This window comes from Scaptodrosophila lebanonensis, unplaced genomic scaffold, assembly GCF_003285725.1.
Source record: "Scaptodrosophila lebanonensis strain 11010-0011.00,11010-0021.00 unplaced genomic scaffold, SlebRS2 tig00000043-arrow-pilon, whole genome shotgun sequence".
NCBI lineage: Eukaryota > Metazoa > Arthropoda > Insecta > Diptera > Drosophilidae > Scaptodrosophila > Scaptodrosophila lebanonensis.
This window is the reverse complement of record NW_022060545.1, coordinates 13,181,842-13,205,640: the sequence shown is the minus strand read 5'-3', so window position 1 is coordinate 13,205,640 and position 23,799 is coordinate 13,181,842. Positions and strand designations below refer to the sequence as shown.

General features: G+C 38.8%; 2 protein-coding genes across 7 annotated transcripts in view; both read right to left on the bottom strand.

Annotated features, from left to right (window-relative positions):
• LOC115622168 (RNA-binding protein Musashi homolog Rbp6) overlaps positions 1–23,799 on the bottom strand; it is a 271,381-nt gene that overhangs the window by 102,510 nt on the left and 145,072 nt on the right. Inside the window, exon 1 of one of the 6 annotated variants that reach the window (XM_030516048.1) lies at positions 16,473–16,517. The exons of the other annotated variants lie outside the window; for them this stretch is intronic. The gene's annotated coding sequence lies outside the window, so the exon portion shown is untranslated. Of the gene's footprint in view, positions 1–16,472; positions 16,518–23,799 lie in introns of those variants that run through there. 6 annotated transcript variants of the gene reach the window in all.
• On the bottom strand, positions 2,636–3,434 carry LOC115622197 (proteasome inhibitor PI31 subunit-like). Its single transcript, XM_030516089.1, has one exon. The coding sequence runs from the start codon at positions 3,432–3,434 to the stop codon at positions 2,787–2,789; it is 648 nt and encodes a 215-aa protein (XP_030371949.1). The 3' UTR covers positions 2,636–2,786.

Sequence of the window (23,799 nt, the reverse complement as noted above, 5' to 3'; positions counted from 1 at the left end):
ATAAAATAAAATAAAATAAAAAGATATTGCGTATGCGTGTGAGGGGTGTGAGTGGCGTGAGTGGCGTGAGTGGAGTGAGTGGCGCGAGTGGCAGAAGTGTGTGCACGCACCAGCCCATTTTGAGCGCAAATACGCGTAAGTAAATTTCTAAGATAAACAACAACAAAAATATATAAATAAGAAGGACAGGTGACGACCAGCAGCCGCGGCTGCAGAAGTAGAAGTTGCAGAAAGCAAGGAAGTGGAGGTGGAACAAGAAGGAGATGAAATTGTAGTGGTAGTGGTAGCGGCAGTGGCAGGCCACCAAAACTCAACGAAAGCTAAAGCCAAGTCAAACAGCTTGAGGCGACGGGCAATATTCATTCTTGTGGCAAGCAAACAACAACAGCAACAGCAACAACAACAATAATGAGGCGTTCGCCTTGGACCCGCCTTCAGATACCCAACCAGGCACCCAACTCCCCTCAAACAAATGCCAGTCGCCAGTTGATGAACTTCGTGTTCAAGTTGTAGCACAAGAGTTGACGCCTTGCAGCCAAATGTTGCCCCCTGTTGCTGCTGTTGTTGCCGTTGTTGTTGTTGTTGCTTTTGATGGCAACTAGGTGCGACAGCCGCCAACTGTAACACTGATAGCAATTCCAAAAGACAACAACAACTACAAAACAAGAAAAGAAAAAGAGCGTCAGTGTTGACGCTTTTCGTGAGTTTTGTTTTTCTTTCGTTCTTATTTTACTTTCGTGGCCTGTGCTCCTCCGCTCTGGGTTTGATTTTATTATGTTTTTCTTTTGCTTAAGAGTCCATATACGCTCATCGTATATATAGTATACATATTTGTATATATATATACACGCACATATACCCACAGAGATTGTTTCAGTACTGCTTTTAGCCACATGCTGCCCAAGTGGCTCCTTCTTTCTTTCTATCTTTCCTTCTTTATTTCTTTCTCTCATTCCTGTGCCTTGCTTATTTGACTATATCGCAAAAAGTTTGGCATAAGACAAAATGCTACCACTGCCCAGAACTAGCGAGCGAGCGAGCGAGCGTTTGCTGCCCTGGTCGTCACCGAGGACCTTTTGCTGATTTTGCCTCAACTTTTGTGCACTTTAGCATTGCTGCGAGTTGTTTTACTTGCCCGTAGTTCTGAAGTTTGAGTTTTGGGGGCTGCTGCTGCTACTGCTGCTGCTTTACAAAAGCACGTTGCAATATCAAGTTAATTGTTTGAAATAAGTGCTCTGCCCCCACTACCCATTTCTCCACTTCCCCCCAACTACCAAATCCCAACTCCCAAGCTTCCTGTAGGCCATGTGCGCCCCTCACTAGCCGTGTGTGTGTGTCGGTGTGTGTCAGTGTGTGTGAGTGTGTGGGCGCCACTCTTCATATATTTCAGACTTCGGCTGCTGATGTTGCGGTTTCTTTTGTGCCTTTCAGTTTTACTTAACGACACACGCACTCCCCCAGCCCATACGAGTCTAGGTCCAGCAGCCCTCATTTATAGCGCCTATACTTTAGCACAATGTCAACGCCAACAGTACAGTTCATACTGCCTATGTTCAACTGAGTAACGGCAAAAATTATCTAAAAGCATTGCTTTGTTGAGAAGAGTGTTGAAAAAAAAGAATCGTCTCCGTAGTATAATTGACAATTTTACAACCACTATGTATCAGGGCACAATGAAATCTCTTTCAGTCGAATTACATCCAACAAATGCAGTAAAAATAGCCTGAATATAATTACGAAATTGCGAATGACTAAATGTCATGAGTGTAGGATTATAGAACGAAATGCATGCCTACATCAGGATCATCAATTTGCAATCCATCATTTAGTTTATTTCAGAATTTCTGGCTATCACAGAATACGACAGCAAGGATTAGTTTTTACTTTAAAATATCATGTTACAGTAACTGTTGTTTTTTTTTTTAACATAAGCTTTAAAAAAAGTGATTTCTTTGATGACAAAATCAGGCTGAGCCAACGGTGCGACAGAAATGTTAACTTGTCTGAAATGCAAGCTATATATTTCTTTATGTCATCTTTTTTGCTTTCTCAATCAGTTGTAATCCAACACTTGATTTTTTGGTGAATCACACTTAATAATGTTTTAAATAAAGAAACGATATAGCCGATTGTTCGGGGGATTGGACGGGGCCTAGCCAGTCTGTTTTAAAAATTGAAATGCAAGCCAACTGAAATAAGGTTCCCCTAAGCCCTGGGCAGGTCAAGTTTATTTTTTAGTCTGATACACCCCCCCCACTCCCCCTCAATTCGTTTTTTTTATAACTTCCGTAATTCTTGGAATTTTGAAACCAGTCTTAGTAGTTACGTCCAGTTAGTGCTTATGTGTCCGTATGCCAAGTTACATCATGATTGTAATTCTGAAGAAAGTTATCGCCATAAATAAAATCGCTGCCCATGCTCTGCTTGTAGCGCCGCCGACATTTTTCTTTTTTGTGGAGAGTACAGGCTATTTTACTGTCGGGCTTACTTGACTGTAGCGCTCTATCTTGTTAATATTTTGGTGTTGGTCCTACTAGTTCGTCAAGAAGAACAGCGAGAAAATATAGAAATTGTAATAAATATAATGCACAAATAAGCACAATAATTGGTGCATCAGCAGACAGTCATTTTATAATTAACACTAAAATAATTTATTAACATAAAATGTTTAATATTCTAGCACGCCTGTAAAAACTCACAGTATTCAAGAATTTTAAAACGAAACAGATTTAATTTTGAAGGACTACATCCACAATGATTGTAATGAACAGAAATTGGCACTTTAATCATTTATCATTGCCACAGCAATTGCCAGTCTCGATTTGGGCAGACACAGAACCCCTTGTCATGAATTGAGGCCTAGGCAGGAGTAGAGGGAATTGATTTGAAGCACTGCTGGGCGTTGTTGTTGTCTGCGTGCCAGCTTCACGTGACATTCCTTCAATAACTGGCACGAAAAGCTCCTTTATGTAGCGATCAGAAATTTCAGAAGCTGTTGGCATAAGTGTGTTGATATCGCCAGTGAAGGCAAATACCAATAGCTCCGGTTCAAGGCAAATATTAGACACCTTCTTTGTATTAATGTCCAATAGATTCATCACCAACGTGTCTTCAGTAATGTGTCCAAGCAACAGATATAGATTGTTGTCCTTCACATACCGCAGCGAATACTTTAAATCATCATTGTTCCAATCGTCAGGAAGTAGTTCGGAGCCCATCACTTCCTCCCTCAAAACACTATCGTCCCCAATACCGATGCAACGAAAATCGTACAGCTTTGTCACCAAAAAGTGAACCAGCGCTATGAGTAAGTCGGATTTCTTGTACACATCCCTTAGAACTGATTTATACAACAAGTCCCAGCCATAAAAGAAATGTCCAACATCACTGCACGGAACGTAGGAATAAGTATTATTACCACGTCTGCAGTCCATATTGTAGTAATATTTTTGAAACAATGTCTTAAAACTTATGCTGATAGTATATGTTTGAAATTACTTGCAGAGTGTACTACATGTAAAACTGAATAAGCTCTGTTAGAGAGTCAAGAAGCGAATGCAATGCAAACTAATGGATCGAACTAATACGTATAAACTATCTTTCCACAATTAATCACTTAATTGGAAAAAGTCATATTTTTTAACCAGTTCACTTGTGCAATTCGAACTAGTCTGATAGAATTTCGCAAAGCTTTCGGAATTTTTTCTCAACTTTGAAGCTGTCTTTTGATCTATCTTTTGAGCTTTCTTTTACCTTTTTATTCACTTTTGATCCCACATTTAGAATTTTTGGATGTGACAAGCAGAAAACAAGCAGCTGCAAAAGTATTTGTACTCCTTCGTTCAGCGTGAGTTTTTTCAATTAATTAATTACAATATTGCAGAGTTTTCTTTAATAATACAATGGATTGACAAATTAATATTGTAATTAATTAATTGAAAAGACTCACGCTGTACGAAACGCCAAACACCTAAACTTTCTTTTCGAATTCACGAACTGCAAAAAGCATTACTATAAAGCACTTTTATTTATTAATAATTATTTTTATTTAATCGTAAAGCTAAGCTTGGACGGATCTATTTCACTTCCTAGCCGTTCAAATAAACAAGACTTCATTGCTTTAATAAACAATATAAATGAAAGTTTATAGGAAAACAAATTACAAATAGCTGAAGCCCTTTACCAACCGTTGGCACAGATTCGAGGACCTAGAAAGCAACATTTTTAATGGCGTTGTAAGAAAGTGTTGTCTCAGTACTTGATTGAACAATGCTTATTATTATTATTTCTTTTAGTAATATACATTTTCATGGAAAATGTAAAAATCTTTTTCATTTGTTTGCGGCAATTGCACTCAAGTGTCGTTTCGTTTAATCAATTTCCACTGTGGCTGCTGTTGTTACTTTATTTTTGGTTGCTATTGTTATTGCCATTGTTGTTATTGTTGTTATTGTTGTTGCTGTTGCTCTTGCTGTTGCTGTTGTATTGTTGGTTTCGTGGGCGTTTTGAACTTTTTTCAATTTGTGTTGCTGCTGTTGTTGTTGTTGTGTGTTGCCTTACTTTGACTTTGTTTGCCTCAGTGTTTTGAGTGCACTTTTCCGTCCAACTTGAAATGAATCTAATAACTTTGGCTTGGCCCGCAGCAGCAAAAGCAGCAAAAGCGGCATCAGCAGCCGCAACACAGACACAAACAATGGTCAGAAGATGCAATAACAACAACAACAAAAACAACAAATAATAGGAACAACAACAATAACATGACTAGCTTCGCAAAGCGGATTGTCTTGCAAGTTGTTCGAGTGCTTTGGCGGTTTTCACAGTTTTTGTTTTCAGCCTTCCCTTTTTGTCTCAATTCAAATATTTTACTTGCTGGCTGGCGCACAAAAACTGAAAAGGCGAAAGGGAAAGAGAAAATTGCACAAGAATTTTTCCAGTTATAACTTTTGTTGCACACTCGTTCTTGTTTTCGTCGTCTTCTTCTTCTTCTTCGTCTTTGCCAAGTTTTTCAGCTCCTTGGGGGCGTTGCAAGCAAAAGGAAAGCGAGCTCGCAAGTCCCGCCAATGTTAACAGCTCTATTAGTTCAATTTATTTGTCTGCCCGATTTACGCCTTTTGCTCATGTCTGTCGGTCGTCGGTGGTCGGTCTGCATGTCGCTCTTCCTATTTTTTGCCTAAGTATTATACCTATAGCCTTCTTGAATGACTGCCACCTTTGACATTTCCATTTGGCAAGACAATCGAAAAATTGGAATGGGAAGGAGTAGTATACGATGTATGGGTTGATTGTTTGTCTGTCTGTCTCCTCGTCCTGACGCTCTCTCTATGTCTCTGGCATCTCTGGCTGATTGTGTTTGCAATTTCATAAAATAACAATTCGCATTTTGCCACGCAACTCTGCCAAGGCGCCACCTTGTTATTGCCACTGATTGCCGCCGGTGGATGTCACTTAGCACGTTGGTTGCCTTCTTTCCACCTATATATACCCACCAACCTTTCCCTTCCCGTCCCGTCCCGTCCACTCCAAGCATCCTCTGCCACCTTGGCATTGATTGCCAGCGCCTTGAGTGTTGTAGAAGTAGCGGCAGCAGTGGCGGTGATGTCGACGCATTATCTCGCTCGCTGGGTAATTCAAATGGAATGCGTTGGCAAATAACTTGCTGCAGAGGTGTGGGTCTGGCATGCCAGGCCTCAACTTTCCATACCTTTACTTGAGTTGCCCGCCATATTCCTATGAGTACTTAGCTGCCTGAGCTGTTGCTGTTTTTATTGTAGGACTCGGCTTCTGTGGCAGGGTATACATATTTTCACATGGCTTATGTAACACTCTGCGTGCTAAGGAAAACAAATCCTTCGGCTGAAGTGATTCCACTTGACTGTCTGAATGAGCCAACAAGAGCGGAGGATACCAGAGAATTATTTTGCGTAGCACTCCAAGATATTAATATTTATGTTTCGTGTTTATTTTCGATTCTTGATACATACGCGCATTAGCATTCGCGTGATACAATGGTCGATACGTAATCCAAGCAGCCTGCTGCCAAATAATAATCATTTTTATATTTTAAGAGCCTTTATTAAATTAGAAGCATATAAACCTACAGGAACTTTTTTTTGCCGTTATTGGTCGTATTTCGTTGTATTCTATGACTAGAAAATATGTATTTATGTTTGAAATAAGCATCCATCAGCATCAGGTAGTCTACACAATTTTTTTTTCTATGGTTAACATTTTAAAACATTAATTGATTTTGAAGTGGAAAAAAAATAGCTATTAACATTTTTAATGGTTGAACGCAAAATGTTCAAATGTTTTTTTTGTTGGTAATAATAGTTTTTCAGTGCGTAAATGAAATTGCAAGTGCCGATTTGAATAACTGCCTATCTTTAAGCTCTATTATCCCTATTATTCGTTTTAATGTGATTTGAAAAACTTGTTTTATATACAGCTCATAGATTACTCTTATTTCTGGCATGATTTCTTTTAATAGATTTATTAAAAATACTATATGATTGTATCACACTTTCTTTCCTAAAACAAACAACTAACTTATACTCTTCAATAAATAAATGACAAATTTCAAAATAGACCCAATCTGTTATTTACTAAGTACGAACCTTACAATAAATATCTTCGATGAACAAGCTGATGAGTTGGATCGCTTGACCCCATCCATAATATACTCTATATGTACATATATATAGGTAGGGGCACTTTATAGTCGATTTCACCTACATACACCATAAAATTCTATCTTGTTGTTATTGTTGTTGGTATGCCAAATTCAATTCTTTCAAAATGCCCGTAATTCAACACCAAGCCAGGCACGAAGCGACGAGCTCAGCAGCACAACAGCGTTCTTCAGCCTGATTCGAATTCTCTCCCCATCCCTTCACCACCCTCCCGGGCACCACTCTGCCGGCTCATCCTCATCATCGCACTCATCTTCGCCTTCAACTTCAGCTTCTGGTTTAGCTTTAGCTTCACGAAGCTGACTGACTGACTGATTGGTTTTGGTAGCGCGTCGTCGTCATCGTCGTTCACTCCCCAGGCATATTGAAATGAGTTAAACCAAAGTCGCTGCTAAGGTCCTTGTCTTTTTTTTTGTACTCCGCACTCCTCCATCCTTCACTACGCATTGTTGTGTAGCGTCTGAGATTTCAACGTCGACATAGACATCTCAAGCGACTCGTTGACATATTTGTATTGTATTCAATCGATGAATTCCTTCTCTCATCCAAATATATGTATGAATGTATGTATGTAAGTATATATATGGGGGGCGCCTCTCCTCCCCATCTCTCACTGCACCACAACACCCCACCTTTCCTAAGGGAAAATGACTTATTTTCTTACGCACACATTTGAAGTGCTCAAGCTGGCGTCCTGGCTGCTGCTTTGCTGACTCCTGCGTCCTGCTTCCTGCCTTCTGCTCAAGTCTTCCTGCTGACTGCCTCACTCTCTGTCCTTCTGTCTGCCTGCCTGCTTGCCTGTCTTCTTGTTGTTGTTTTCGTTGTTGAAAATCTGCTGTAGCTGGGGTTGATTGCTTGTAGATTTTGTTATGCCAAACAGACGTGGCTGCTGCTGCTATTACTTCTATATGACTGCTATATGTAGTTACAATGCTCGGCAAAAGTACATTGACAATATTGTATGGCACCCAAGAGAGCTCATAGAATCCATAAAGCCTTTAACAATTCAATTACATAAGCTATTTTGTTCTAACGAAAGCCTTGTTTTCATTTTAAATATTAAATAAAAAATTTTACGTTAAAAACTTTGAAAATTTTCTTTAAAATACGTTTAATACCTTGGACCACAAAGTTGAAAATGAAGAGATGTTCAATGATTTTGGATATTTGGCAGATTTATGAATTTTCGAAAGAACATTTATTGGCATTTCATTGATGTTATAATCAGTGAAAATTCCATATTTATAAGTACAACCTCAACAATAACGAATTCACTAGTCAATTCATGGAGTCTTTTATAGCCCAAAGAGGTAGCAGGAGTTCCAGTCTCGGTTCGAATCATGATTAAAAGAATTTCAAGGTTATGATCATCAAATGTAATAATTGCCCTACCTAGGGCAGATCTTAAATAAAGATTGCAAGATTTGAAAAAAAAAGGAACAAAAATGATTCACAACCACGAACTTTTGTAAGAACTTCATTCACATAATTCTAATTAATTATCTTCTCTGGGAGAATCTGTGACAACACATGGCTATGTGTATTATATTATGTTTGAAATAATTATTTTTTGAAACAAACGGCCTGCGCATCATATACAAGTATTTTAAATTAAGAAATTATTGTTATATATCACAATTTCTTTCTTTTTTTATTATTTTATAAACTTTTGTTAAATTTAATTTTTTCTACAAAGAACAACTTATTACGAGCTTCTAACTTTTTGATTCAAAAGTCAGATTTTATTATGACTTTCAAGAGAATCATAACGGTAAACGAAATACCCGCGCCCCCTTTTCCCAACCAGCTGAAGTGGCTATAACGTTTGGAAGTCTTTTGAGGGATTTGTAGCCAATAAATTTTATGTTTATGTTGTCGGTTCATATTAACAACGAAATAATAGTTTTTCTTTGTCAAAATACTTCTGTCTATTATTGTATGGTGTGTGTCTGTGTGTGTGTTTGTGGCAACATTCGTCGTCGCATAACGCGCTGCTGCAAAAGTTTTCTCTACAAATTTTTTACTTCGCTGACTGCCGGCTCTTCGTCATCGTCGTTGTCGTCGTTGATATTAAAATTTTAATAAACCTGCGCGCGTTGACTGCTTTGCTGCTGCTGCTTCTTCTTCTTTTTCTGCTACTTGTTCTACTTGTTGTTGTTGTTGTTGTTGCTGCTGCTACTGGTGCTGACTGCTCGTCTTCTTCCAATGCTCAGCGCTTGTTGCACTTGACGGAAGCGCGTCAGTTGGCATATGCCATAATGCTTTATGCGAATGTGCCCGCATCCGCTCCCAAAGCTGCTGTCCCCACCCCCCAACCCCTACCACCTGCCCACTCTGCACCGCCTGGTCCGCTGTGGCACGCACATTTCATTGCGGCAACCGCGCGTAAAACGCTGTAATGCTCTGATTGCCTCACACGTCCGCAGCCCCCCTTCACATCTCTTCCCTTCTCTTCTCTTTTCGTCTCATGCCACAGCTCAACAATGCTAACAATTTTTGTGCGCGCACGTGAAACATGTTGATAAATCAAATCTCTGGTAACACAGCCACCGCTCCACCTTGCCACTGTGCCACCGCGACACAAAGCAGCGTCACCAATGCCGGAGAGTCGAACGAATTCAATGCCAATGCCAATTTGGCTGACAATTGCTCTGCTTTGGCATTTTGTATTGGTGGCAGGATGAGTGGTTGTGGATTGGGTTTGTTTGTGGGGCGGAGGGGCGTTGGAATGGGGAGAGCTGCTCGATTTGGTTACAGCATTGGCTTCGGCTTCGACTTGGGCTTGGGCTTGGGCTTGTGCTTGATTTCATTTGGCTCCGGCATAAATATTTATGCCAACTAATTGTTTGTGCGTCGACAATGGCACACATCTCATATTCCCTTATGTGACAGCCCAAGTAAGTGGCAAGTGCCTCCCCATCCTCCTGCGCCATCCATCCGCCTCCACAAATAAATGACAGCAACTTATGTTGTCAGTTTACATTTGAGTAGGGAAAAACAATTAATGGCAAGTGAAAGCAATTTAGATGGTATAGAAGGACACACACACACAACAAAGGTAAAAGCAAAAAACAAGAACAAAACTGTTGCATTTTGAATACCTAAATGAATGACTTAATGGCTCTAAAATAGAAATCCAGCAGTGGACTTTATTTCAGGAACTTGGTATCAATATCTAATGATTGAATTGCTCAAAATCTAGTCCGATTTTTGTAATGGACGTGCCAATGTCTTAACTATTTCTCTAAACTATGGTCAGATAGGCATACAATTCTTGATTAAAATAAAAAGCTCAAGCTGATTCTATGGCATTAAATAATTAATAATAAATAATTAAATATTTGATAAGACTTTCTGATATGATTGATATAGATGAAAGTAATAAACACAGTTGGGAGAGACTTTTCGAATTTTTCGTGAAAAAGAATGCTGGTTTTTGATTTCTTCTTAACGGATTTTTAGAATCATTAAGTTCACAAATAATCCCATGTAAATATATATTAAGAAAGTAATCAGTCATGAAAGTCATTTTTATGTGAATTTTAAATCTTGTAAAAATTTCTACAAGCAAATTAGGAATATTTTTGTAAATAGCTTAACATTTTTTCATACAAAATATTAGATTTATAATATTTTTATCTATAACATAGATAAAAATTCCATTAAAAACTGTGCGTATTGCATCATTTTCATTAACTAGAAAAAATATGCTAAATATATAAATTAAATTGAAATAAAATTATTTTAACTTGACAATAGTTCGATTGAGAATGTCAATAGAAAAGGTTGCATTTCCATTATGTTTGGTTTTAAGACTGAAACACAGAGCTCAACCAAATAAATGATTAGACCTTACTGAATTATCTTTCACACAAAGATATAGAAATAGAAATGCAAGACAGCAAAAAATGTAAATTTACGCAACTGCCAACGAAATGCAATCGATTCGTTTAAGCTGAGTTGCAGTTCATTTAGCTCAGCTTAGGCGCTATTGTCAATAAATTTGTGAATTGCTTTGCTTGCTGCTGGGAAACATAAGCCAACACCAATTTTCACAGACACTTGCAAGCATTTACTAGCTCCCCAATAATTTTCCACCATGCAATCGTTCTTCCATAATGGCTCACCAGAGCCAGTCCTAAATTTATGTTTTAAATTTCCCAGCAGCCCACACTCCACTCCACTCTACTTTTTGGGCAGTCGCAATAATTAAGTTTGGCATGAACTAGTTGGAAAACAGTTTACTAGCAAATACCAAATATTGTAAACATTGTCAAATCGTTTGTGTTGTGTGTGTGGGTGTGGGCGTTGTACTATATCCTTCGTCCTTCCATCCCGGCCCTGACCAACAACGTTCACGCGCCACTGCTACACGTCTAAGCCCCTAAAGCAGTGCTTAGTTCCCTTTCTGCCCCAAAACCCCCAGCCCCAAGATACGCTGTGGCTTGTGGCTCTATCGTAAGTAAGCGGATGAGTTGTGTTATGCGCCTGCTGATCCGATCCAGTCGCAAATGCCCGATGCCCGATGCCCGTCGCCCGCACCTCAACCCACCCACAACCTTAGGTGTCCACAGGCGCTGTTGCTAAAAGCAGAAAAATAAAACAAATAACAAAGCGGACATAAACATGACATCAGAAACGGGGAAAGAAAAAAAGGAAACTCTCGTGGAAATAAAATAAAAGGGAGCGAGTGGAGCAACTAAAAGGAATTCATTCATCGATAGCTTCTGCACAGAGAGATGTTCCCTTCATGCTGTTGTTGACAATTTCGGCTATACTATATATTTAGTTTGACTTTCATTTTTCCTTCTTTTTTGCATTTCCAATTTCAATTCAAGTCCGCATCGGATAATCTGGCTAACTCGCTTTTGGCTTGTAATGTCTTCAAATTTAGTTAAATTTGTGAAGGCATTGAACGCATGGCACGGCTTGCAGCCTGAGGTCCCCACCAAGGTGATGTTGGGGCTTGTGTGTGAGAGTTAAGCGAAATTAAATCAAATAAAAGTAGTTAGTAAATAATAAAAGAGGCGAGCAGTTTAATGCCCGTTTACGTGGCTGCAGCGTCAAATGTTGTTCGTTGTGTTGCTGTTTGTGCCAACTGGTGCCTTTTTTTATGGCCATGGCAATAGACGAAAATTTTATTATATGTCTCAGCTAGGCAGTCAACTAACCATTAAACTCAAGTGTTTGCCACCGCAGGCGCAGGATAGCAGCGAAGACTCAAGTGCTTGACAGGAGATGGGCTTGGGGTTGGGGGTGCCTGTATCGGGAGCGCGCAGAGCAGACTTAAATCTAAAATGGCAGCCAACGTTGCCGATAACAACAACAACGGTTGGTTAAACAACGCAAAGCAGCTAATACTGATAATGGTGGCCTTAAAGATTTATCAATGGCAAGTAACTCAGCAACCGACAAGCAAGCCAAGCAAGTTGAAGGCAAGAGAACACTCGAGGCGTTTGGAACAAACTGAAGAGCTTGGCTTTATGGACAAATGGCAATGCATTTTGTAATGGGACGAGCGACAAAATAAATAAATAAAGGAAAAAGTGAAGCATTGAAAACATTCATTGTGTGTGTTGCAATATTAACAAAGCTTTTTACTTCAGGCCATCGATTTAGTCGGTGCAAAAATAAAATGATAGATCGAATATCGAGATAGATTTAACTCCAAACTAACTTCCGACTTACAAATTTCGTTTGGTGAAGAGATTCCGTTCCCCACAATTCAATTTACTAACAATTGCCCTCAACAGTATGTCCGAATATACTCGTACAACTATGTATGAAAAAATGTAAATACCTATCCATCTATCTATCTATGTGACTAATATCATTGACTTAATAAAGTTAAGAGAATGTTGAAATTGTTTTTACAAAATTCATGCGAGAACTTTTAACAGTGACTAACAAAAAGTTCTATATTAAAAACGTTGGTTGTTTACTCAGTTCATTGTTTCTCCTCTTTTTCTGCCAGTAACAATTTTTCAAATTTCTTGAGATGGCGGTAAGTTATAAACAAGTTATTAAATGAAAAGAATGAGAATAAATAAATATTTTGTTCTGATACTTTCTGATCTGGTACCTTTCTACTGTGGTGTTATAAGCTAAGTCAAACGCTCAAGGTCAACTTATACATGCTCCTTTAAATGCCTATTTGAGAGTGTTCTATATTTTTTACTAAAATACTAATTAAGAATGATGTGAAAGAGGTGCGAATAATAAGGTGTCTAAGAGCATTGTGTTGATTTTCTCAGTCATGCTGCCTATTGAAATCAAAATGCTGTCACCTTTTTATAATTTCATTTTGTAGAAAACTAAGCTTTAAAATTGAATTTTTTACATGACTTCATTAAAGAATTTGAGAAAGAAGCATATGTATATACTACCCTGCCTGGAAATATTCCGACATGAGAATAATTTGAACAAAATAAGTGGGCCTTAAAAAAGTGCATTATTTAAGTGCATTATTCTTTTTGTGTTTAACTGAAATAATTATGTATTCCTGATTCTAGTTAGCTGCGTTATTGGACCCTTTTGATGGAATATACAAAATGCACACTTCTACAATACCTTTCATTTAATTGAAGTTAAATACATGTTTGTCAACGTTTTTAAAACTAGACTCACGCATTTCACAACTCTATTTATCAGCACCACAGAACCATAAAGAATCGTCTAAAAATCCCATCAGTTCTAAATTTTACAGTTTGAATTTTGCTTCTACTCTGAAATTGTTTTTGTGGCAGGGGCCAGGCAACGCAAAATTCGTCTACTATGACTATGACCCATTGATGATGACGACTACCCCCGTACATCTAGAGAGTTGGGCAACTTTATGTGCGAGTATTTGGCACTTTTACTGGCAGCCGAAAAGTTCATTCTCGAATCGTCAACTTTTATAGCCTTGCGTTCTTAACACTAATCGTTTGAACTTATCAACTTCCGTCTGTTTGTTGTTGTGTGCCAAAATAGAGTCATGCCATGCATCCATCAAAGGCAACAGCTGCTAGGTGGAGAGATTGGTAAGTCTGTAGGTTACTGACATTGGCCCTGGCGGGCGGATGATGGCTGGTGGCGGGCTATACTATACTATCATAAAATGTGTACGCCCAGAAAACCGCACTATAAATACATTTAAATTTATTTATGAGCGCTTTTCGATGAGCCTTTTTGTACTTTTACAGCCCCGTGGTTGTAAAATTTATGCGACCTGCAGGCCAAAAGACACAACCAACGACCAACGACCAACAACAAACGACAAGCGACGACCAACAGACCAAAAATTTGACGGCCACGCGAAACTTTAACTTTCAATGTCGGATGGGGGGAGGGGGGACCTCAATAAGCGACGTTATTTTAGCCAGTAATTATTTTTATGTCATTTGTGTTGCGTTCCTGCTTTTGTTGATATTGTTGTTTAGGTGTGTGTGTTGAAGTGTTGGCGTTTGGCAAACAAATTAAAAGCAAATTATAACAAACGATATTATCAGCAACAGCAACAGCAAGAGCGGCAGGAAACAAACGACATTGCAAACTAAATTTAAAAGGCCAAGCGCGTTCCGCAGGACGATGGCGCAGGACAACGCCTGCCTACCGCTTATGCTATGGAATTTTAATTTGTGTTTTTCTTGCGCCACTTAAAACGATTTACCTGCAAATCTTATAAACGACACGCTCGTAATGAATGAATGAAGGTGCAAAACGTAATGCGTGGAGTGTGCATAAAAAAGGAAGCACAAGAAAAGCACAAAAAGGCAACCAGAAAACAAAAAGCAACAAAAAAAATAGCTGTGAAAACGTGCCAGCATGTGCCCGCGAGCGTTTTGGCAGCGACGTCGACGGCGGCCGGGCAGCGAAGTGCGAAACGTGCCTTCTGACGCTGACGTTGGACATAAATTAATTTATTGCGTGCAGCGTCGTCTTCAGAGCAACGGAGACGCTGGCGACTGCGACGGTAGCGACGGCAGAGGCAGCGAGCACAAGGAAATAAAAATGTAAAAATAACAGCAACAAACATAAAATAATTCATTGCACACTTTTTGGAGCACCAGCACACTGGCTCTGGCACTGGCAGTGGCAGTGGCACTGAACCTCAAAGCCTCCCACTAACAATAGCGAGCAAGTGGACAAAAACTAGTAAAATGGCAATAAAATATCTTTTAATATGCAAATAGTCAAGGTAGTTTGATTCTCATGTGCAAATTGCCAACTTGTGGCTTAAAATTGTTAAATGTTTTGATTCAAATTGTCTCAAAAAGTTACAAAATGTATAATAGGATTTGCTGCTAACTACAGCAACAACTCTATTCATTGAATTGTTCTTACTGCTAATAGCATGGAGTGTATGATTTGTTTAGGTTCTTAAGACCTAAAATGGCAAGACTATGATTGTCCAAAGTTAAATTTAAGCTACGCCCAGTTGGACAATGAAATATTCTCTATTTATTTGCTCGCAGCATCGGGTATTAATCAATTTATTTTGTGTTCTATTTTTAACCCCGACCTCAAACTTACAAGTACTATATAACACTGATTAAATTTATAATTTCACTAGTAAGTGAAAGCCATAAAACTCTACACAAGAAGAAACTTTTTCATAATAAAAGTGAAACGAATTTCTAAGCGTATTATTTACATAAGCCTTCAATCAGCCCCAGACATGTTCAAGCTTCGATATAAGTATAAGAATACGAGAAAATGTAATATTCTTACTTATATGATTGCCAGCGATCTAAAACGTAAGCTTCAAATCTTTAAATAATCTAAAATGGTAATCTAGACGGATATTGATATCTTGATGGTCTTAATTGGCATCGTTTTTTAAATATACTTTTATTTAGGCGAAGCGAAAGGGTATTAATATAAATATTGATTCAATTACATTTATTTAGACAAATCGAAAGTGTATTAAAATGGATATTGATTCGATTCAATAGAAAATATCAACCAAAGGTTTGACGACAAACATTTAATTTCCCTTGCATCAAATGAAATGCCTACGATTGTTCTATATACAACTATTCGTATATCAAATAAAAATCTGTGAAGAAATTAAGTTAATTGTAAGCTAAAACAGTTGACAACATTACTTTCGCTGAATGTGAAACACCTTTTATAATGAATTCCGCATAATTCGATTAAAATGCAATAGAATGCATAATTAAATCACAATTAAAAACTTTCAACGAATAATGAAACAACATTTAACATCCAATCCGCTGAAAAAGTTTAACTTGCAGGACTGATTAATTACCAACAACCACATAAAAAGAACAGCATTCCCGGAATTCGGAAAAGCATGTTTAATACCAAACTACAGTTCGATCAATATCAGAGACAGTTGCCGACCTAACTAATTGGATTTACTTTTCCCAATTGTGCAACTTTTGAGATAAAAAGGGCAATTGTCAGTTTTCTTCTTTTTTTTTAGATTTTATATAATTCTACGGCAATTTCAAATGAAAAGAGAACAAAGTGTTTCACATTTCATGCGCATTTTTCACACAGATTTTGAATTAGCTCGAAAAAATCTAAATTGATGTCCAGTGTGCGGCACTGCTTGTGCCATTTTGTTGTTGCTGCTCCCATTGTTGTAGTAGTTGTTGTTGGATACAAAGTTTCATTTTGAAAATAGTAAGCGTGTTGTTTGTGCCCTTTTGTTTTTTCTTTTCTATTGTATGTACGGTTGTGTGTTCGAGATTAAAAGGGGACGCGAGTTACAGAAAGAGCGAGAAGGGGCGGGGGATTGGGGGTAAGGGTAGAATATTATTTTTGGATACTTACAACGAGTTTCTTTGTTGGAATTGTGGCGGCTGTCGTTGACAGTGGCGTCAACGGAGCTGCAGCGGCTGTCACGGGCGGACTAATCGCTTTAATAGTCGCCTGCGTTGGCGGTGGCGGCGGCGGCGGCTGAAATAACTCCGCTGGCTGCTTCACGTAAAACAGATTTACTCCAAAGTGTGAAATTTTGATTTATTTTATAGCAACACTTTCGACAGGAAATTTCTTGTTGTTGGACAGCCGGGCGAACCACAAACGGTCGTCGGCCTGAGCGATTTATGGCTTTGAGCGCTGATAATACAAATACTTCTTCTTCTTAGGGTTGTTGTTGTCTTTACCTTTCTGTTCTTATTGATGTTGTAATTGTTGTCTAAGCTGCAGCTCCTCTGTTGTTTTTGTTGTTGTGGTTGTCACTACTCTGTTTGTTGTTGTTGCTGATGTGGTTACGGCTGTTCTCTTGTTGCTTTCGTAGGTTCGTTGTTTAGATCCTTCCTTCCACTTGGATTGGATGGGATTCGGATTGGTTTAGCTTTAAAAATCGCTTGATTTACGTTTCACAACTACTTAGAAAGCTCTTTGAATTCGTTTTGTTTTTGTGTTTCTTTGTTTTCTTTTCTATAATTAACCGCTATTAACCGTTATCTAAAATTTCTTGGTATTACATTCGTTTAGACTACTAAAGCTCAACGTTTAGACAACAGCGCGTAAAATTAAGTGTCTTCCTTAATCATATGCGGATGCGGATAAGAATACGAATTCAAATACGGCTATATATATGCGTGCGAAAGTTTATATATATATGTATGTACGTATCTGGGTACGGATGTGTGTGTGTGTGTGTTTGTGTACGTGAGTGTGTGTTACTGATTGCACTTGAACGCGTTTTGTTTGCTTGAAGAAATCACGTGAAAAAACTTTTTGCGCTAACGCTTGATGCGTGCCGTCTTCTCGATACGATACGCTTCGATTCGATTAAATATTATTCTTGATACTAACCGCTTAAAACAGATTTACTTGCGACTTTTCCTAACGATTTTCGGCTTCGGCTAATTCTTGAATTTGTGTGTGTTGTTGTTTGGTAAGAATTGATTTCCTTGCTTTTTTTAGGTTTCACTAGGCTACTTGCACGGCTAAGGAACAACGCAACGACTGATGGACTCGCTTGTCTGATAACGACTGAAGGACTCTCGCGAATTGCGTAGGATTTTTAGCAACAACGTCGTCGTTGCCGCGTCGCCGTCGTCGTTGTTGTCGTCGTCGCCGACGTCGTTGGAGCCGTTTGCTTTCGACGTCGTTAGTGTCGTCGCCAATATTGTCGTTGTTGCTTTTGTTGTTGTTGTTGTTGCTGCTTTTGTTGATGGCAGCGGTAGCGGCACGTTGCCTGCTGCTCAGGAAGCAACCAAGCAGGCAGGCAGCGCCAAAAGGAGCGCAGAAGCATTACAACAACGGAAGCAAGCAACTGCGTTCAGAGCGAGAGCATGCAATGCAATGCCAGAGAATTCCAAAGAGAGTAATAACAGTGGAGAGAATGCCGCCTACTGTTAACATTGAAGCTAACACCCCCACCACACCAAGTGAGTAAATGCTGTTCGCCACATGCAAACAGACCAGAGTACCAGGGTTGTCTAGTGTACACACAAATTGTTCAAAAAAGTTTACAACTTTCGTTACAGAAAAAAATTGTTTGATGGTGAAAAATAACTCTCCAGAGATTAAGTATGACGCCTACGGTTATTTGTAATTTATATTTAAATAAATATTATTTTAGCAGCCTCAATAGTTATTTTGAATTCGTACAGCAGATAGGTTTAAAAAAATTAACGATCACAGGTTCTTAGTGAGCCACAAATCAATTTAGATATACTTCCTTAATGAATAATATTAGAATAACCGACCATACAAAAGTTTTGCGACATTTAAAAAAATGATATTCTGGAAAAACATATATTAAATTATAGCGAGTTATTTATATGCAAAAAGTCAAAGAACTGTTGGATTTCATTCAACACTATAATTTTTGAAATTCTAAAGTTAGACCACTTTTCAAAGGTAAGAGAGACTTCCACACTTAAAACTAAAAGTTCAACTGTAATTTTATTCTGTAAAAACGAAACACTCTTAGTCAATTAAACGAGGAGTTACTTCATAGAATATAAATATATTTAAATAGTTATTTCATCATGAGTATCAGGCGGAATATTTGAATAAGTAGTCAAACGTTATGAGCTTTCAAAGATAACAATCAATATAGTTAATTCATCCTATTAGGAATTATTTCTTTGAATTTTGAAATCAACAACTACCGTAAAATGTGCTTTAACAATTGTAAGAATTTTAAGGAAGAGAATTGTCTAGAATTAACAGACTTTCATACGTCACATGACATAACTGTTGCGCCTCTTCGTTATGCAACACATTTCACCAAGACACAATCCCGACTTAAAATCAATTTGAAACGCTTTCAGAACGAGCACATAATGAAGGTCCAAGAAAATAACAACAAAACGTGCACATCGATCGATGCGTCCCATGAACAAAAAAAAGCTGTTGAGTCGTCCTGCAACGTCCTTTGCTGCCGGCCAACAATGTTGCAAACGAAAACAGTAGTGCCAGAAATCACTTTCACAGCAGGAGAAGTGTTAACAGCCAACGAGAGAGTAGGAGAGAGAGAGAGAGAGAGCGAAAGTAAGAGACAGTAATTGCAATGAGTGCGCGAGAATGGAGAGCATATGTAAGCTGCGAGAGCTTGGTTTTGGCAAGCGCGTCATTGTTGCACCTTTATGTTTGTTTTCGTGGGTGGCCCACGCAGCGGCCTGTGCGAGAGAGCAAGAGGGATGGCGCAAACAAACAACAATAGCGGCGGCGGCAACATTTTTGGGGGAGCGCGCAAGCTGATGTTGGCTATGTTGGATGGTGGCGGCAGAGGCAGCGGCGAAAAAGTTGGAGCATGTAACCTCTGCAGAGGGTGTCGCTGATGGTGACGATGATGACGCTGCAAATGACGAGAACAACAACTACAACCAGATGATGATGATGAAGGTAATATAGATGATGAAGTTGAAGAGTTTGGTGTTAAAGATGTTGCAAAGGTGTGCTAGAAATCTTAACCCTTGCGCGACATACATAGGCAGCAATAATAACAACAGCAACTACTACTATAGACTGATGAAGATGATGAGAATGATAATGGTAGTGAAGAGTTTTAAGCTACGGAAAAGGAGCTGTTGAAATTTGTGGAGCAACAACAAGAACTACATCTGTTCAAAATGTTTGCCGAACGTCTGCAGCAACATTTGTTCGGCCATTAATTGTTACGAATTCCGATAGCACGCACACGCACACGCACACCCATACACACGCATGCAACTGAGAAAACTGTCCGAAAAATCGTTTTGTTTTTCAACGTCGGCGACCGACTTGCCTCTGCTAGTTCGTCTCCTCAGCGTATTGGCGAAAGTGTCAACTTGACATTGCCTGGAGTGCACGCGCTCGACGCACACGACTATGCCACACATACGCACGCACACACGCACACACACACACACACACACACACATGTGTGAGCAATTGCGTCAAATGGTTTTTGTTTTTGTTACTGTCGCTGCTGCTTCGGCCCCCCGGGCAGCGCCGCAGTTGCTGCTGCTGCTGCTGCTGCTGACATACCAATGCTCGCAGCGACAATTGAGCGAAAATTTCCCTGAAAAAATAAATTACCCAAATATGAGTGCAACGCAAGCGCACAAGCTTAATATTTCCCCTCATTTTGGCTAGCGGCATTCTCAACAAAAACAACAAATACACCGAGCGAGAGAGAAGCTGCTGACGACGCTGTTGTTGTGAGGTGAGAGCAAAAGGAGAGTAGGCGGTGTGGAGCAGCAGCGGCTGCTGCCATGGCAGCTTTATCAGTGCCATGAAATGTTGTTCCCGGAAAATAACCCAAAGGAAATGCTGCACACACACACACACACACATATGTGTTGAAATGACGCTTTATCTATGTAAGAGTGTGTGTGTGTGTGTGTGTGAGGGAACAACACCAACAGCAACTATACCAGCAGCAATAACTGTGTACATGCGAATCCTGGTTTGTTTCATTTGCCGATTTGCCACTGCAAACCCACTACCTCCTCACTCGCCCCCTCTCCTCGTTGCCGTTGCCGTTGTCGTTGTCGCTACTGCTGCCCGCCGGCGCTAACTTTGTACGCTTGATGATGATAATAATGTTGCCCCTTTTGCCGTCGCCTGCCACACCAAAAGTGTCCGTGGCTTCGTCTATGGAAATTCGTACGCCGATTTTCGAGCGATTGCAATTGATTTGTAATGTATTTCATTGTTGTGTGTATGTATGTGCGTGTGTGGGTATGTGGGGATTAGGAAAGGGAGGGGGATTGGGTTTGGGAGGGGGAAGGGACGATTGGGTTGTTGTATAAAATTTGTATTGATTATTTCTATTGCCTTTGTTCGTTGGCGCTTTGTTTGTGCGCCCATCGTCCGCCGCACATCTAATGATAGCTATGGGGGCATTAAAAATGTCATTGTTCAACATTTTTTGCAATTCCTTGTTATGTTTTTTTTTTTTGTTTTTTTTGTATTTTGCACACACTATCGCAGAAGCTAGAGATGACAGTAAGTTAAGGATTAGCTTTGTACAACAATAGAACTCGAACAACAACTATTTTTGTAAAGAACTGTAATTTTTGCAACTGAGCCAAAAGTGGAAGAGATAGGACTTGTTTGATTATATTTCTTGACATAATAAACAAATAAAACATTTAATAAAAAAAAAAACTAATTAAATGGACCTCTTCTAATCTGTAACATTTCTAAAGCAAAGCTAAAATTCAATGAAATTGTCTCTCAAAAAGGGGAATTTTTTATTTTAAAAAAAATTCCATTCCTGATCTTCAAGACAAGATCACAAGCACATCTCTAGTACTATTCGGAGAATAGATAGATGCAAGAAAAAATTAGAAATTGTAACTGTAAAGCCACTCTGACGCGGTGGCCCAACTGTAAAATGCCGTTGCTTATGGTTATGATGATGATGGCGATGGCGATGGTTTGCCCGGCATAAACGCATAATGCGGCCTAGACACGCAGCAGCTGGGGAATTGGCATGTGTACAAGTCAATTATGGGTCAAAATCCACACAGGAGCTGTGCGCCGAGAGTCAAGTCGCGAGGCAGGCGAATGGAACATTTGAAGCTCACAGGACGACATCGAAATTATTGTGAGTTCCTTTCTCTGGTAACGAATGCCAATGGCAATGCTAGAGCACAGACGAACGCGGCTTGGATTGCCTTGGCGTCCGAAATGGGAGCATGTTTTGGCTTTATCGCATTTATTGACGACTCCTTTGGGACGTTTTGCTTGCTTGAGATCAAACAATGGCCAGAACGCATGGTCTGTTGTTCTGCTGCCTTCAATTGCGCTATCGAGTCGCTCAAACAGGCACATAAAAAGATTATTTTATATGCGTGTATGTGCGTACGTGTGTACATGTGTGTGCGTATGCGTATGTGTGTGTGTGTGTGTGTGTGTGTGTAAGCGACTAAATTCACTTACGACGGCAACTCACACGAATGTTTTTATATGAATGTCAGTCAACGGCGAGTCGATAAGCAAATGCATGTGCGATTTCTTAACTGAATATAGCCATTCAAAGGACATTCAAGAAGCGCTTTTATGTGCGAAACAATATTGCTCTGCAGTTGTAGGCCCAAGAGAATCAATATAGATATTGGAGAAATTTATATATATATAAATATTATATACTTATATATATATAATATATTTAAATATATATATTTATTTATAATGGTTAATGTGAAGAGCAGAATGACTATTGCTTTAAAACCGTTATATTACTGAGAGTCGCATAAAACGACAGCTAAAATTGTTCATTAAAAATATAAAGCTGATTTATATTTAAAGCATAAATGCTTAAGAGATCCACTTTTTATACCCTGTACCCAAAAGGGTACAAGGGTATATTAGTTTTGTGCGAGTGCACATGGAACACACAGAAGGAGGCTTGGTAGACCCCACAAAGTATATATATTCTTGATCAGCATGACAAGCCGAGTCGATATAGCCATGTCCGTCTGTCCGTCTGTCCGTCTGTCCGTCTGTCTGTCCGTCTGTCCGTCTGTCCGTCTGTCTGTCTGTATGAACGCAAGGATCTCCGAAAGTATAAGAGCTAGAATAACCAAACTTGGTATACAGATTCTCCTGAGACCGAGAAAGGACGAGTTTGTTCATTTTTTCTGATCCACCCCCCCACTCCCCCCCTATTAACGATTTTCTATAACTTCCGTAATTCTTGGAATTTTGAACTAAAATTTGGTAGTCACATTAGGTTAGTTATTATATAACCGTATACCAAGTCTCATTATGATAGAATGATCGGAAAGAAAGTTATAGCCATATAACCAGGCCCAATGCACACATACATACATATGTACAAGTACACAAACACGCATAAGGCACGATTCTGATGTAAATGTAAATGTATGTATGCATGCATGGAATATTTTATATTTAATTTAGTTAATTAATTAAATTAATTTAGTTAATTAATTAAATTTAATTAATTAATTAATTTAATTACTTTTTTGTGGGGTGGTACAGGGTATTTAAGAGTTGAGCCTGCTCGACTTTAGCATTCCTTTCTTGTTACTTAATATTTTAGTTATCATTCTGTGGCAACGATTCAATTGTATTAATTTCTACCTGTTGTGTTAAGCTTGCTGAACACAAATATTCTTTGGGTCCCCTAAGCAGCAAAGCTTAATGGCACTCGATTAAAAATTTATCGTTTATTTGTTTTATATGCAGGCTTAATGCTTAAATACCTTTCTGGTCTTTTGATAGTTGTAATCCCAGCATTCTACATTCAATTGAAGGACAACGGCAGCCAAATAGTCAAATAGCCTGCTTGGCAACCAGACAGATATAATTAAGTTGACGTATTAGATACATTTTCAATTCGATGGCCAATTATGCGCAAATAAATTCTGCTCCATATAGGAATATATTTCCAAGCTTATCAGTTCATATTCATGTACCAGCACTAAACAGTTTATTAATGCAAAAATTTGTCATGTTTTTTATTTAGGAATCTGATGTCACAATGCCATCCAAAATGGTCATATAATTTGATTTAATTTTATAATTTTGTATACTAATTGTATTTAAAAAAAAAATGGAGCTGAAATATAATTTTAGAAACGAACCAAAGGTGGCTTTAAAGCTTATTGTCTTCATATATAAGAAAACTTATAGAAATATCTTCAAAGCTATAAATAGAAACAAATGGCTAAGCGTTTTC